The sequence below is a fragment of the Mesocricetus auratus genome, unplaced genomic scaffold, assembly GCF_017639785.1.
Source record: "Mesocricetus auratus isolate SY011 unplaced genomic scaffold, BCM_Maur_2.0 Super-Scaffold_2245, whole genome shotgun sequence".
Classification (NCBI taxonomy): Eukaryota; Metazoa; Chordata; class Mammalia; order Rodentia; family Cricetidae; genus Mesocricetus; species Mesocricetus auratus.
Window position 1 is genome coordinate 37366858 of NW_024429180.1, and position 16297 is coordinate 37383154.

Here is a 16297-nt window from a genome sequence, read left to right on the forward strand (position 1 = left end):
AATTATTTTTAAAGTGCCATAGCCTATTTTCACTTACTGCCTTCCAAATGTGCCTTTCATGTTACTATTGAAATTGGTAAATAAGTAACTAGGACAAAAAGAAATTATGAAGTCTTCATATCACAGAAGAACTGAGGCTCTGCTAAGGGCAATGACCCAGGCCAGGCTCTCTTGTCCTTGGAATTTTAGTATACAAAGCACCTTTGCAGCCACATCTGCATGACATATTAGTTTAAAGGTTGTTTGTGAAGTATTTCACAGCAGATGCTCCAAATATATGTTCTGTTTGCATTTTTCCTTTTCAATTACTTGTTATTACTAGACTATGATGTCTGAAAAAGTTTAAAAATATTACACTTAGAATCCTTCAAAAGTTTCATGAAAACTGTATTTAAGTGCCTAGTTGGTATATGCTAGTGGTATATGCTTTTTCAAAGTCAAGAAGTACAAGCAGGTGGGTCTTTTTACAGTCATAGGCTAGCCTGGTCTACACTAAAGTATATATCTATATATATTTAAGCTGCAAATATCATTTGTGTAATAGAAGAAATAAAATGAAAATATAAACTTTGAATATTATCAACAATGTATCAACCAGTATATAATATTTCTTAGGAGTTATACTGATTGTACAAAAGGAAACTCTTGTACACCACAACTGGTCTAGATACTGAAAGAGAAGTATTAATAGCTCTTCACTTTTTTAAGCTATTGTGTTGTCTCTTTGGCCATGGGACTCTTCCTTGTCAAACATGCTCTGGTCTGTCATTAACAGATCAGTTCTAAGACTAAAATCTCAAAATAAAGTTTTAACTACTAATAAAATCAGGCTTATATTTCAAAATAAGGCAATGAAACTTTTCTGCAATAAGACAACAGTTCTTCTGCTCTAAGCTGTCTCTGCACTCCACAGTTCAGTGAAATCGTGTATGCTTTTTTTTGCCATTCCTAGGCTATATACTACCATTTGCCAAATCTTTCTTTGATGGTATGATTATTCCACTCGCAAACAGTCAACTAACTTTTTATCTCTTAGTTATACTCCACATTCAAGACCCTACTAAAATTCATCTATTTTTCTAAATATATTCTCTATTCATTTCATATATATGTGTGTGTGTGTATGTTTGTGTGTGTGTGTATGTATGTATATATGTGTGTGTGTGTGTGTAAATAGTTAGGTGAATAGAATCTTGGTATCCTATGGACTTTGTGGATTGATTATCAGCATAGCATCTACATGAATTATATAGCATTATGTAGTATGTTAATTTATAGATATACTATTTAAATTTTATAAGATAAGCCCTGAACAAAATTCCCATATAGAAACCACCTTAAAAGTCTGAATGAAATTTCCTTAAGATTCAATATAGTTTATACTATTCTTAGCAGTATTAAGTAACACTTATATGTTTCATGAAATTGTTCTGCATAATACATTCAAGTTCTTCAGAGCTTTTCTTGACATCAGCTCTTCTTTAAGTAATGTTAACATATAGGAGTAAAATTTCAACTCTCTCTATATAAAGAGTCCTATGTAGTATATAGTAAACAAGCAAAACAATTGAATTTAGGAAGGAAATGACTCAGGACCCAGACCAAAATAACAGCACCGATGTCTTTCTCCTGTACAAATTTTCAAACCTCAAAGAAAAGAAACGCCAGAGGAGGTAAATCAATTTCCATAAAGTATATATCTTGTTTTAAAAAGTAATTTCAGTGTATATGCTATTGTTACTGACCTGCAATTCCTACCTGCTTTACTCTAAATGATCCTGTAGCTAAGCCATTTTGATGGCTAATATTATCATATGCCTACCACAGAGAGATGTGCTGGCGCACGCCTTTAATCCCAGCACTCTGGAGGCATCCTGGTCTACAGGAGCTAGTTCCAGCACAGCCTCCAAAGCCACAGAGAAACCCTGTCTCAAAAAACTAAAACCAAAACCAAAACAAAACAAAACCAAAAACTATGAAAAAGTAACAGATTGTTTTTCCTTTATTGAGTCCAAGCTGATCACAACTGTCTCAACTCTATAGACTACTATGGTTTCACAGGACAATATCTATAATAATTACGCTGGAGAAGATGATTTTTCATTAAACTGACTCTACAGTGCTCACTATTATAACAGGTTATCGAGAATTTAAGGAAGAAAAGACTGTGTATGTAACCCATAAACTCACTACAAGTGCATATATTCCTTACACCCATTTATAAATAAAAATACGCTTGTGAGATGAAAACTGACTAGAATTAGTATTTCTGTTACTTATTCACCTCATTTACTGTGAAAACTTGAACTTTTCTTTACAAACAAATGTATTTGATTTGCTATGTTGCCACAGGTTGTGGTCTCAATGTTTAATAATATGTATACTAAACACATCATTTTCACAGCTATGAAAAATTCTTATTTCCAAAACCTACCTTATTATAAGATATATCATGACACCAGTTCTTAAATTTTTCTAAGACAGGAGATTGAAAAAATGAAAGTCAAATGAGTTTTGTGTGCTGTTATTAATATACTTGACTTGAAGTATCGAAGTTTCCAACATTTACTTTTTACCAAGTACAGTCGAGTAGCCACCTCTTTTGACAGATGAGTGCCTCTTCGCAGACTATTTTGTAATTTCCTGATTATTTCTGGGTCTTCACATATCTGGGTGTCATTTATATAACAAATGTTTCTTGAAGTTGAAGTAGAGTGAAATAAGGTCATCTCTGACTTAGACATTATAGGAAAGATCTAGAATCACCTATTATGAACAGTATTTTCTTTTACCTCCACATCCATCTTGCCAAATTTGTCTCTTCTTTCTCTCAGTTAAAGACAGTTTTTTTTAAACCCTATTATGTTTCAGCGAGTATTTTTTCTCTGATCCAGGGCTTCATATGTGTCCTTCTTATTAGAGCTCTTACATCATTGCATACCGTTTCATTCACTCCCAATCAACAAACTATTTTACACCGTGGGATTTTCTTTCCTAGTTTCCATTCCATATGCACTGTGCTTCCCCACCACCCTGACCTGCCTTGCCTAATATTTGCTGTCTTTGCAAGCAGGCAGACATTCTGTCTCTGATTTCTGGCCCCAGTTTTATGGCACAAACTGAAGCATCTCTTTATTTATTAGTTTGTTTGTTTACTTATTGTTAAAATTCTGTCGTGCTGTGGTTTGGAAATCAAATGTGACTTGTCACTTTCCAGAGGAAAGCTGCTCTTTGAACCTCATTTTGCAGGAGTTTCCTAGTGTCTCACATTGTTTCTTCCTTACTATTTTTAGCCATTATGACAATGTGGTTTCCTACCCACCCATCCCCTTCCTTAGTGACCTTTTACTTCCTGTTGTGACTGATAATCCTTTCTTCCTGTCCATTCTCCTTTAAATGCACCAAACTATTCATTATCCCTCAAGATTGGATGTACTTTGTGTACACAATGACTGTTTATGTTACTTGTAGAGTTTATATTACCTCTTAGAGTAAAAGTCATGTTCCTCTATTAAATTTTAGCCCAAATTTTATCATTTCTGAATTATATTAAACAATTGTTAGTGTAGTGTACCCACATTTTGCAAGCTTTACAATTCTCGAATTGCAATCCTTATTTATCATATTCTGTTAAGTACTGAATTTCTGTTCTTCTCATTATACTAGAGGTTCCACAATGTCAGAGGATTGACATAGAAATATCTTCACAGGAGACAAGTTTCTATGTGGGCTGGAGTACTTGCTTCATTCTCTCAGTTCTTACTGTTTGGAAGAGTGACCGACACAAACCAGAAACTCAGTAATTCTACACAAGAAGGCATCGTAGCAACTAGAGTAGTTCTGGGTACATAGTGCACACAAAAAAGCAGAGGTGCTAAAAATTCAGAATATAGTATTTCAGTGATTGTCCCTTTCTTCAAAAGAGAGCATAATTGGTGCCCATTAAGCCAGGGATGCCAAATCACACATTTCAAACTGGGTTCAGATTTAGTTTGTGAGCCATAAAATGTAACCGTATCAGTATGATTTTATTTTGGAACAAAACAGCATTGCCTCACTAATGTATTGATTTAACTTGACGACCAATTGTATTTAATTGTCAAATCTGAAAACTCTAGGCTATAGTTTAGTAATTTGAGTAGTTGTCCCCAGATGTTGGGTTCCCTCAGAGCATGTATAATAATTTCCTTACCTAGGAAAATGATTATTGGATTCTATGTCTTCTGAACTTTAAAATATTGACTTCTGTGGATTCTAGTCTTGCCCATGTTTCTTTTTCAATGAAATTCTTATCAAGTTACCTGGATTTACATATAAGCTATACAAATGACTTCCTGTTTATATATCTTGACCTCTCTGATAATCAAATGAAATTTTTAGAAGTTTGCACTGATAATTCCATGTCAGTATCTCAAATGTTTCTAAACCAACATGTCCAATGGAAGCATTTTCCTTTAAATTCACTTTTTCTTCATCACTTTAGCAACCTGAATCATTGCCTTCTAAGTTCCAGATGTTATACTCATAAGCTTAAACAACTTACTTAATTTAAAATACCTTCCTGCTGTAGAAAGGCTAATTATAAAGTCTGAAATCAGTATTTATCTATTTATTTACTTATTTATCTATGTTTATGTGGTACTGTTGTAACGCTGAATGATAGTCTCATCTAATTACTATTTACTCATATTAAAATAAGCATTGATCATTTACAGAAATTTTTGGTTTATGAAGCTTTTAGGTTCCAAAAATTAAACAATAATCTGCTATGGCTCTAACACAGGAACAAAATTCTTTCTATGTGTTCACTCTTTCTACCTCACCGCTGCCCAAACTCTCTTTTCCCTTCCATCCTGTCTCCCAAGACATCACCATAAAGAAAAATATCTGTAAAATGAAAGTTTGAACCGTTACCTCCTGGTGATCCAGCAATCCTCCATCATGTGTCACTTCACTGGGCTTCCAGCCACCTCCCCAGTCTCACATCTGCCATTCCTACTCACACTTCCCTACCCACCTGCTCCTAAAAGCAACTTTTCACACATTGCTTGATATCATCTGTGCTTCTGAGAGTGTCCTGTCACCTCCCTTCCTGCAATTTCACTCTGCCAGGTTAACAGAAGGATTTGCTCAGATGTCTTCCTCTCCAGAAATCTTCAGGGTCTTTAATCTGGGCTGGATTTTCCTCCCAAAATTATATTAGTCATGTGGAAATAAATCACACTTCTCTGATATCATAGTTTATATGCCAGATTCTCTTCAATAAGGAAACATTTTGAGGATCCAGTGTGGACTTTAATTCATTTTTGTAGTCATTAACAAAGTTATTCTTTGCTAACAGAATGAGTGAGCAAAAAATCCATGAAAATTTCTCTACATCCATCATTCCTCTGTGCTCCTATACATCATGGACCAAAAGTTGAGAAAAGTATAGATATTGGGCACAGCAAGAAGTGTACACACTCCTAGTTTTTAGTGAGACATAGTACAGTATTATCAGTAACTACATCTAGAACAATATATTTCATTATCTTTTGGAAGTTTCATACACTATATGTTCTAAAATCCACAATCAAATTGTAAGAGTTCACTACTTAAATCTTAAGATTCATAAGAAATAGAAGGTCCTATAGAGACCTGATATGCCTATGGGAACTGAAGTATCAGTTATGTGTTAATAAAATAACAGCATAGAATAGAAAGAATGCAGCCTGGAAACATATAAAACTGAAAGTACTATCACCTCTGCTACTTCCTGGTTACTAGAGAATCTGCCTTCTTATAAAAATCAGGATTAATGACAGCTTTCTCCTAACCTTAATGGCTGATACTATCACTTTGGCTAAAAATCAGAACACCTCTATAAAAAAGTTATGTTATCAATGTGAAAAACATACAAAATTGGGGGGCAGTTTTATAACTATTAAATTAGCAAAAAATATTTCTATTTAATTGACAGATAAGGTAAAATTTATTCTGAATATTTGTAGTTTAAAGACATGCCCTTAATTTCAAAAATCATACTGAATATTAATAAAAGAATAAAAAACATATAAAGTACCCTTTTGCATTTGCTGGGCTGTTTGAGAAGTGTAATCATTCTAAGGCAGTGGATTAGAGAAGTACTGGATTAAAATTTGTGAGTGGATTTTTTTTTAGGAAAAGTTATTTTTGTATATTTTTACATTCATTAAAGGAAGAAATTCACAAAATGATATTTCACTTATCATGAAACATTCCACTCCTCATAGTGGTGTTTAGAGTAAGCAAAAAGTACAAGAGAATAAAATCTGTCTGTATGGTATCTGCTGCTGGGTAATAGAAGCAGATGTCTTCACTGAAAACATGGGATCCACTGAAACTTTGTTAACTGAACTACAGCATAGCTAGAACAGTAACGTTCACAGTATGCTGATTTTTTTTTTCCAAAACAGAAGATCAGGTGAATGCAGAAATCACGAGAAAGCAGCTAAGTAGTGTGGCACTTCCAGTACCGACATGCTGGAGGATAGGAGGATCACATAAATACAAAGTCCTTGCAAGTCTTGACAAATAATGCAATTTTTTAAACACTGCTTATGTGAACTATGAGGAAGTAATGTCTCTGAAATTTTGTGCATGACTTTTTCCTAGCATTAAATATTCAACATTTCCTTTTTACTCTTCTCATAAGACAATTATTTTCAGTTTCCTCCCTAAGATGAATTTTCTGTTAATGAGCTTACAGCACCATTTGTTTTATTAGGATTGTACATTGGCAAAGGGCTGCAAAGAGGATGAACTAGGCCCTCATCTCTTCTTGCTGTGTGGAAGTGGATTTGCTTCTGCACCCATGTTAAGGCTTAAGAAAACCTTAAGAGGGGTCTCACTGTGAGTCAGAACTACAGAACCCATAACGCAGACCAGAATACATAAAACTTGAGAATACAGGATTGTTGGCCTCACTAAAATGCCTCAATTGAGAGATTTTTGAAAGTAGATCAAGTATGGATTCCACTACTAATCCTCTGGTTCAATAATCTACCCAAATCTGAGTTTGGACTCTGTGCTTGCCTAGATGAGCAAGAGCCTAAACTTCTCTCATTTCCACTACAGCTTCCCTTACTAGCCCTCTATGGCAAAGGACAAGTTGTTAATGTCTTCCTAAATTGTCTTCTTCTCAGGTATAATTAACAATACAGTGGAAATACGGGTATATTCTGGAAACTAGGGTAGGTGATTTGATAGGATGGGAAACAGTCTCCAGGATACTGGGGAATAATAAAAAAGACAAATTACTTAAGATAGACTAAGTGTACTTTGATTATAGAGCCCGCAAGGAAAACTCAAATACTGACTGAAACAGATGACAAACACTAACTTTAGTTTCTGAAGATTTTAGAATATTCTTTAGGAAGAGGAAAGTCAATTATTGACACAATTTAGCTTGGCCAATTGAACTAACTGTAGCAAATGAAGGCATTTGACATTTCATTTTTTATTCTCTGTGAAATTTTAATAATTGGATTTTGACCAAGGATTCTATTGTGATGTCTGTTTTAATACACTGAAATATAAGAAGACAAGGTCCCTATTTGTAGAGAAAGATTAGAATACCCATATAGCAAGACAAACCTGTAGAAATGACTTCGATAACGAACTGTGAGAAATGTCAACTTAATAGCATCCAGGAAGCAGAAGAGTTACTGGAAACCTGGCACAGATGAATGGACTCCTAATAACAAGGCTGTAGATTCTGTGATGTGGACCCTGCCACCTCTGGCGCAGGCTGCCAATACAATTGCAAAACAAAATTCTATTCTGCTAGCTTGGCATCAGTGAGTCCTGAAAAGATCACAAGTACTGTTTATCTTTGGAAAATTCAAAACTTAACATTAGGCAAGGAAGTGACTGCCAAGTGTTTGTAAAGACATCCATTTACTATTTAGAAATCAAACAAATTGACTCTATTTTAGTTAGTGTTGATACATTGTTTGTGATGATAACATTATTGTTAACATTGAAGACATTTATAGGACTTCTAATGGATTGAAATTCAAAAGTAAAATACTTCTTTAAAGAAGTTAAAGTGTGATTAGTATTCTGAAGCATAAATTTAAATTTGCTTCAAAAGCTCTTGAAAGATATTTATTATTAATAAAGCCATATGTGTTCATCTTTGTAAAAACAGCATTATATGTATTTAATTGGCACTTAATGTAAGTCTTTTTATTCTAAAATATATTAACCAATGAAAGGAAAATAATGTCTTGCTCAATTTCTTGCCATTATTCATAAAAATAGTTTACTGAGAATTATAAAAGTATTACTTTTCTTACTAAATAGATCTGCTACTAAGCTTTTACTAGCTTGTTTTGAAAGGTTAGTTGTCTAATTATTTATCTGTCATCTATTTTTGCTTTCAAACTTTTATGTAGCTACATTATTTGATAAAGGTTGAAAGGGACACATGAATAATATACCTTACAAATGAAGAAGGAGGGTACAAAATTCAGTCAAAATAAAAAAAACATAAGTACATTCTTTAAGAAGTTTTTAACACAGTAAAGCAAACTAAAATAGCTTATTTCTTCTGGAAGTTGTATTAACATAAAATCCTTGAAGCTATCATCAGCTGCAGTACAGTACATCACACCTTCAATTAGCTGCTGAATCCTTTCAAGTATTCTTAACTAAAATAATGGCAATGCATACTAGTGTTCTGCATTTGGTATTATTAAGCTGATGGCAGCAGAAATACAGACCTATCAGGAGCAGAACAAGTGGAAGAAAAAAAAACCCATCTCCACCAAAGTGGAGGGAAAAGTAGCATTTAAATTAATAAAAGAATATCTCAAGATGTCCAAGTCATCTTCTCCAAAATAAAATCATTATTTTCATTGAAAGTGTGAGGAATGTTTTTGGAATTGCTTTTCATTTATGAGTTTGAGATGTTATAATTAAGAAATAAAACATTATTTTTTCTAAAGAGACATCTTTTAAACAGGAAAATAATCCAAAAGAAATGACACAAAATATAAAACACAATATGGGGCTGATTTTTAACTCAAATCACATAAAGTTACAAATTATTCAAGACAAATAGGGAGTAAGTATTTAATTTATATTCTAGTTTTCTTAAGAAATTGTTGGGTGGACTGGAAATTAGGATTTAATATTTGAACTCTACATAAGACCATTACTTGGACATGGCTGTCATCATCAGTAAAGAAAGTTGTCTTCTACACATTTTCACTGAAGTATTTGTGGCACTACCTGTCATAATACTTTACAAATAAATTACCAGAATATGTAGACCAAGAAAATAGTAATATACTTGATCAACATTTCCAATTTCTTCTGAGTAAATTGCTCATCATGGAAAATGTATGAAACACAGATTAAAAGGTAGGCTCTGAAACATATTTTTGACGTCCTATACTATTTATCTTCAAGTACTGCCTTCATTGTTTACAACTGGCATGCATTAGATAGTACATGCTTTCCTTAAATGTGGGAGCGATAGCTATTTGTAAATGCGACAAAATGAAATTGGTAATACTTAACTAAGGAAAGTGGGTGACTCATGATCAAACAGTGCATACCAGGTACTTCAATTTCCTTCCCTGCCTCAGCAGACAACAACTCAGGCACTAACTTACTTATTCATGATGGCTTGATATCTCAGCAAAGCAAACGGCATTAATCAAAATGGCCACAGGAACAAAATCTACCATTTTGAGACAAGGTTCTATAGAAAAATACATATTTGCTCATATATATTCCTACTATTAAAATTTGATCTCTTGAACAAGTCATAGTGACTGAAATAACTAAAACATCAACATTAGTATGAAGTTATACCAAATATCCTAAAAATATTACCTTATATTTCTTTTTCATCTGTATCAGTATAAACCAGTTTATGATTATTTGCTATCTATGAGAACATAAAGATGTAAATTCAGAATGGCAGAGTCTCTCAGCTATTATCACATTCTTCAAAATCTATTTTGAAATTACAATCAAAGCTAAAAATAAAACAACATGGATAAGAAATATAAAATCTGTACCAAGTTTTCTCATCTAAAATTGTTTTTCAACTTTAGTAATGTAAACAATAGCATAATGTTCCTAAATATTAACCTGGTGCATTCCAAATTTTCCTTGTTAGTCAAACCCTAATTAGGCAAGGTTAGGAAACATCCATAAAATCAAAACCTAGTGGGTAGAGGTAAGCTCCCCTTTTAAGAAGCTCCAAGGGCATTGTGGCTGTGATAAGGAAAAGCTTTGTTGTCTAGGATCACAGTGGGTTTTCTCCGATATATTATCAGCGGTCTAGTCCACTGTGACAAACAGCATTGCTAGGGCTGATAGGTTTATGCAGATGACTTAAGCATTACTCTTGGTAAGCACCGGAAGATGTCACTCACCTTGTTCAAGTGGTTGACTTTTAGTTGAAGTAGTTTTCATCTTGAGTGCCTCCCTAACAGACATGTCACAGCAGGAGCCTTTGTTAGTGTCTTGGTCACTGTCAGCCTGATCACTGTCCCCGTGCCCACTGTCTCTCAGGCTGGCTCTTTCTGGGTCCTTAAACGTGGAGCTACTGAAATACATATAAAGAAAAAGAGGAGAAAGTGTTGTCTCTACCAGTTTAAACCTGGAGTGTAGTCTCTTGCAAAGGAATTTTGACACGAATGCAAATGGGGAAGCCGAGAAAGTTATTTAATAGGCCTTACCTTTGAACAAACTGCTGCCTGCTGCCCATGTAATTGGGCTCTGCGGGAAAATTGTCTGTCTGTGAACGAGAAGGAAAAAAATACGTATAGTTGTACACTGGACAAATCTCCTGCAGAGCAACAAGATTTCCTAGTGGAAAAATGATTAATAATTCAAAAATTCCCTTAATCTTCAGATTTGTACATTTTAATTAAATTGGAAATTGCTGACATGTAATTATGTACTCAGAACAATTAAATGATTCCGGTCCACAAATTACCTGTTAAAGTAAACAATGAACCTGTCATAACTGGCATTATCCATTAGTACCAGGATGGATAACACTATCTGTGTTGTTTCATTACACAGATACTAAGATTGAATATTTGTGGGAGGAGTGGGAAAATGGCATAATTTCTTCATATTAAAAGTGTGAATTATTTAATAACACTCATTTTTTATCATAGTTGCATCATCTTACGGTTTCTCTGCCCTTCCTGATGTAATATCATATAAAATCATCTACTCCACTAAAAGATAGATGGCCTTTCCTGAAAACGTTACTGGGAACAGATACAAGCATGTCATGAATGGTTGAATTCATTTCTAGTTCATTCTTAATTACATCCCATATACAAAACCTATATGCAAACAATCCATTGGAAATGGATATCCATTTCTGAGTCTTTAAGATAGAGTGAAATAAGAAAATTTTAAAGTTACTTAAGTATTAAGAGTAAAGACATTGAGAAGACTGTCTTGTCGTTTTTACTGCTTTCAAACTGGCGTGGAGGTCTGCCAACAAGGACTGAATTCTCCTTGTATCTTGGAACAGAGCCTTTTGGGAGAAATAGACTGGATCTTTCATAGATTTCCCTATACTGTACATTCACACACGTTACTTCTTCGTGCAGCTGACTCAGTAACAACGCTTCCCCTGTTTTCTGCATTCCTTCATATCACACAGTTATGATGGAGCAGCTATGGGTTAGTACAAGACCAGCCAGCGTACAAGTATCAGACATGCGGAGCATGCAATCCGTGAAACAAGAGGGCCAAGGTAAGGCTTAGTGCAGCGAAATGTGTGCTTTCTTTATAAATAAGGCTATTTAAAAATGGTAGGGTTTTTTATTTTTGTTTTTGTTTCTGCTTTCTATGTAATCGTTGAATTTATTTGTCTTTGGAAAATGCTACTGGTAAAATAAAAAGGGTCGAGGAAAATTGATGAAAATATACAAGTTTGCTTGCCTAAAAGACTGAGATTACAAAAATACCCTCACAGATTTCTTAATCTGCAATCATATTATTTTGTAGGCATGGTGACCTTTATCAAGCTATATGAGAGATTAGGTGAACTGTGTGGATTCATGTTTTAGCCCAACAGTGTTTAGCGAACAGTTGGAAACCTGTAGTTTTCATCATCAAGTACCTGAATCTGCATTAAGTGGAATATCTTGTTTAAAGTCCCATAATGACAAACTATCAACTTCAGTGAAAACTTGGTCTCTCAGCAAAACAAATAGGGCTAAACTAAATACATGGCACAATGCTCACAAATGTACTGGCTAATTCTAATAGTATCTACAAACTTTACAAAATATATTTTGTCATTTAAGATGGTGACAATCTGTATCCAGTTCATGATTACTGCCAGGGGAAAAAAGCCAAATATAATTATTTCATAATACTTTTGAATAACAGAGTCCAGTATGTTAGGAATAAAGTAAAAAAGTAAAGTGAAATAGGAAGTTAGTTAGAAATTTTGGTGGCACTATAAATAGTATTATGACTCCACGGTTTTAATCAGGCGAAGCTTCTTAAGCATGATTCTGTTCAGGGATACATAAGGATGAAGACCGAGGAAACTTTTCCACTCTCATCCTAAGGACAGTTTCTGAAAATCCATGCATGTTGGTAAAGTACATTCTCCCTAGATAAAGATTGTAAGAGATATGCATAAATGTATGCATTAGTATGTGTGAACACAAAACATAAGTACTGCTAACTACATTTGTTTAGAGGAAAGTAAAGAAACAAAAGGAGGGGAGGGAAAAGTGATTTGGTGAGGGAAAGAACAAGAAAAAAGACAAAAGCAGAAAGGACAAGCTAGAGAACTACACAGAAAGGGAAAACAGAAACCAAAGTTTCTATGAAGGATAGAGGGAATGAAAGATAGAGGGAATGGAAGGAACACAAGACAGAGAATGCATAGCTTATGATCCCAGAGCTTTAAAAACTGCAAAAATAAAAACTTATAATTTTATCACTAACAAGTGTCAAATGTATCATCTACTTATTCATTAAAGTAACTTGGAAAGCAAGAGACTGTATTAGTTATTAGTTCCTGAGTAATTAGCACAGAGTAACCATTTGGCTTTTTGCAAACATATAACTAATTTGTGCTAAGTATATATACATAAACACACACACACACACTCATTCTCAGGGACATCTGAAAATTCATTTACCATTTTCTGACTATGAAATAACAGTATTTTCCTGTAAAATAAATGTAAATGGAATTCAGAAATATCAGCATCTTTTATTAAATGGAGACAGAGAATCTCTTCCAGATAATATATAGGACTGTACTTTAAAAATTGAGCTCTGATTTTTGCAAGGATGCATCTTAAATTTTAACTGGAAGAGAACAAAAATGAGATCAGACCTTTACAACTTTTTAGCTTTCTGCAGAGTCAGTATTTTCTCATAACAAAGAAGATCTCAACTAATGAGATACTGAATGTGACTTGCTCTTTTTGTTTTGATATGGTTATTTTATTATTTTGTGACAAAAAAGTTGGAAATTCTTTACTTTTGTGATAAGCAAACAAATCAATACAGTAAGCAATCAAATACTTAAGTTTTGCAGAAATGAAATTCTTCCTTGATGATTTGTCTTCCTTTCTCCACCAGTACTTACCAAAGTACATGGCATTAACAAGTCATGTTCACAGAAGTATTTGTATCAGTGACAATAATTAATAAGCTATTCCTATATTGTACCACCTTCTGAGACATGCTTATCCTACTTGCATTATGAAGCACAACTCCTAAATTAAAATTAAAACAAGTAATTGAAAGAGCCTAAAAGTGTACACAGTAAGACCTAGTCATGCTGGTTGAAATGAGCAACATCATATTTGTGAAAGAATATATGTTATGTCATTTTCATATACCTTAGATGTGAACATAAAGTAGATCATAAGCAGGAGGAAAGACTTGACTTTTTTAGAATAGAATAAATGGAAGTTCTGAAACCAACAAATAATCAACATTAATTATAAAAATTCTCAGAAAGTGTGTAAAAACTTCTCAAGTACAATAATTTAGAAACTATGACAATCTGCTACATTAGTAAAATAATATTTAACTCATGAATAAATGAATTAACAAATATGTAATTATATAACAATTAAAATTAATGTATAAAATTATCAATATATTATGATAAAATAGCAAATATATTATATGTTGTATTCCTAACATGGATTTAATATATGAATATACCATGTCCTTTTTAGACATGCATATATAAAATGGTGAGAGTTTGAAAGCTTCTCTCTCAGACAAGGAGACCCATTCTCACATCTCCTGGTTATCCCTAAACTCAAAGTCCTGTCAAATTCAGTAAGACACATGATATGAATAAAGGACATACAAATTGGAAATATATAAAATGTTTTCAGGCAATGTCATATTTACATGCTATATTTATGTTTAGTTAAAAGAAAGTAAAGCATTAGATAAAGTAAATTTCTAAAATTAATAAATGAATTATGCCAGGTGTCTTTATCCAAGAATATCACAAAAAATCATCATATATCATATCTCTTGATTCTATAATGGAATATTCACAACCAAATTTTAAACAATTTACTTGTAGGATCCTATGATATTAATTAAAGAAATCCACATTTAAAGTACTTGTTTGATATATATGTGGAGTACTGAAAAAGTGATAATATGAATTTGAGATCTAAATGGGCAGATGAGCATACTTCTGGAAACCTCCTCACTTATTTATTTTATTTTAGGTATGGGACGGTTTTGCCACATACATGCCTGTTGCAAGTCAGAAGAGACATTGGATTCTGTAAAAAAAAAAAATCCACCTTTTTATTTCCTCACAGATACTTCTATATCTCTTTTTCTCCTTTAGGGTTGAGATTAAGGCGAGGAACAGAAGATAGAGTACAACATTTAAGTGGGGACTTAGCTTCATTATGCTTTTGCATTGTTATTTAAATTAGAAACAATATTATTTTACATACCAATCCCATTTCTCTCTCCCTCCCACCCTCCCATGTCCCTCACCTATCCCCCCATCCCATCTCCTTTCTGCTCTCCAGGGAGGTGAGGCCTTCCATGGGGGACCATCAAAATCTGTCATATCACTTGAGCCAGGGCCTAGGCCCTCTCCCATGTGTCTAGGCTGAGAGAGTATCCCTCTATGGGGATTGGGCTTCCAAAGTTCATTCATACACTAAAGATAAATACTGATCCACCACCAGAGGCCACATAGACTACCCAGATCTCCTAACTGACATCCATGCTCAGGTGGCCTGCTTCGGTCCTATGCTCGTTCCCCAGCTGTCAGTCTGGAGTCCATGAGTTCCACCTTGTTCCAGTCAACTGTTTTTGTGGTTTCCCCCAGCCTGGTCTTGACCCCTTTGCTTATCAGTCCTCCTTCTCTGCAACTGAATTCCAGGAATTAGGCTCAGAGCTTAGCTGTGGGTGTCTGCTTTTACATTTTTTAATCTTTACATTTTTATGATGTCTTTACTAAATCCCAGAAATTCTGCCACTTTAGCATTGTTTTTATTTGATTTTTGGCCCAATATGAGTTTTATTTTTCCATTTACATTATAACCATGAAATTCTGTTTCTTATTTCAGGTACTGTTATTTTTGGATTGCTGAAGGCTAGATAGTTTTTGTACAACCTATGATCTGAGCTAAATGTGCACTAGTGACATGAAATTAACCCTTGACCTGAGGAATGGACTTAGGTTCACAGGTCTTCCATCTGGTAAAGAAAAAGGGAAGGTAAGAGCACATCAAGAAAATACCAATAGTTTCCAACTCATGGTCATCATGTCCCTCAAAAGGTGTCCAGAAATTACCAAGCTGCCTGGGCTATCAAAATCATCCTTTTAGTAGGAAAGGCTAACCATTGTGGTTAATAACATAATTTTTCTGGCTAATGAGGCATGGTGAATATTGTTTTATATTTAATGACCAGTGTGAGATTACAACAATCACATATTTCCTTTCAGAAATATTTACTTAAATTGTGTGAATAATGGTGACAAGTTTCCTACGGAACCCAGCTTTCCAAAGCTCCTACAATTCTTCTCTCTTCCTTTTGCAGGGGCATATCTCAAGTATTCTGACAGTTTTTTAAATATTGATTACAAATTACAATCAAACAGTGGGACATTTATCTTTATTTACCCTACAAGTACTTTACAGAATAAAAGAATAGCTTATAATTTCATCTTATTATTATTTCCTTCATTGCCATGTTACAAATAGGATTAAAATTACTAAAATGTTACACTGGAAATTTTATCATTTATCTAAGAAGTCTCTACACG

General features: G+C 33.9%; 1 protein-coding gene across 3 annotated transcripts in view; it reads right to left on the bottom strand.

Moving 5' to 3' along the window:
• Window positions 1-16297, bottom strand: part of Pcdh17 (protocadherin 17) — a 91063-nt gene that overhangs the window by 46245 nt on the left and 28521 nt on the right. For 2 of the 3 annotated variants that reach the window (XM_013114078.3, XM_005070923.4), the window contains exons 2-3: window positions 10719-10777; window positions 10413-10585 (exon numbers count right to left, since the gene is read on the bottom strand). In XM_013114078.3, coding sequence (XP_012969532.1) covers window positions 10413-10585; window positions 10719-10777 — 232 coding nt within the window. The remainder of the gene's footprint in view (window positions 1-10412; window positions 10586-10718; window positions 10778-16297) is intronic. The other variant, XM_021227663.2, reaches the window with a different exon arrangement.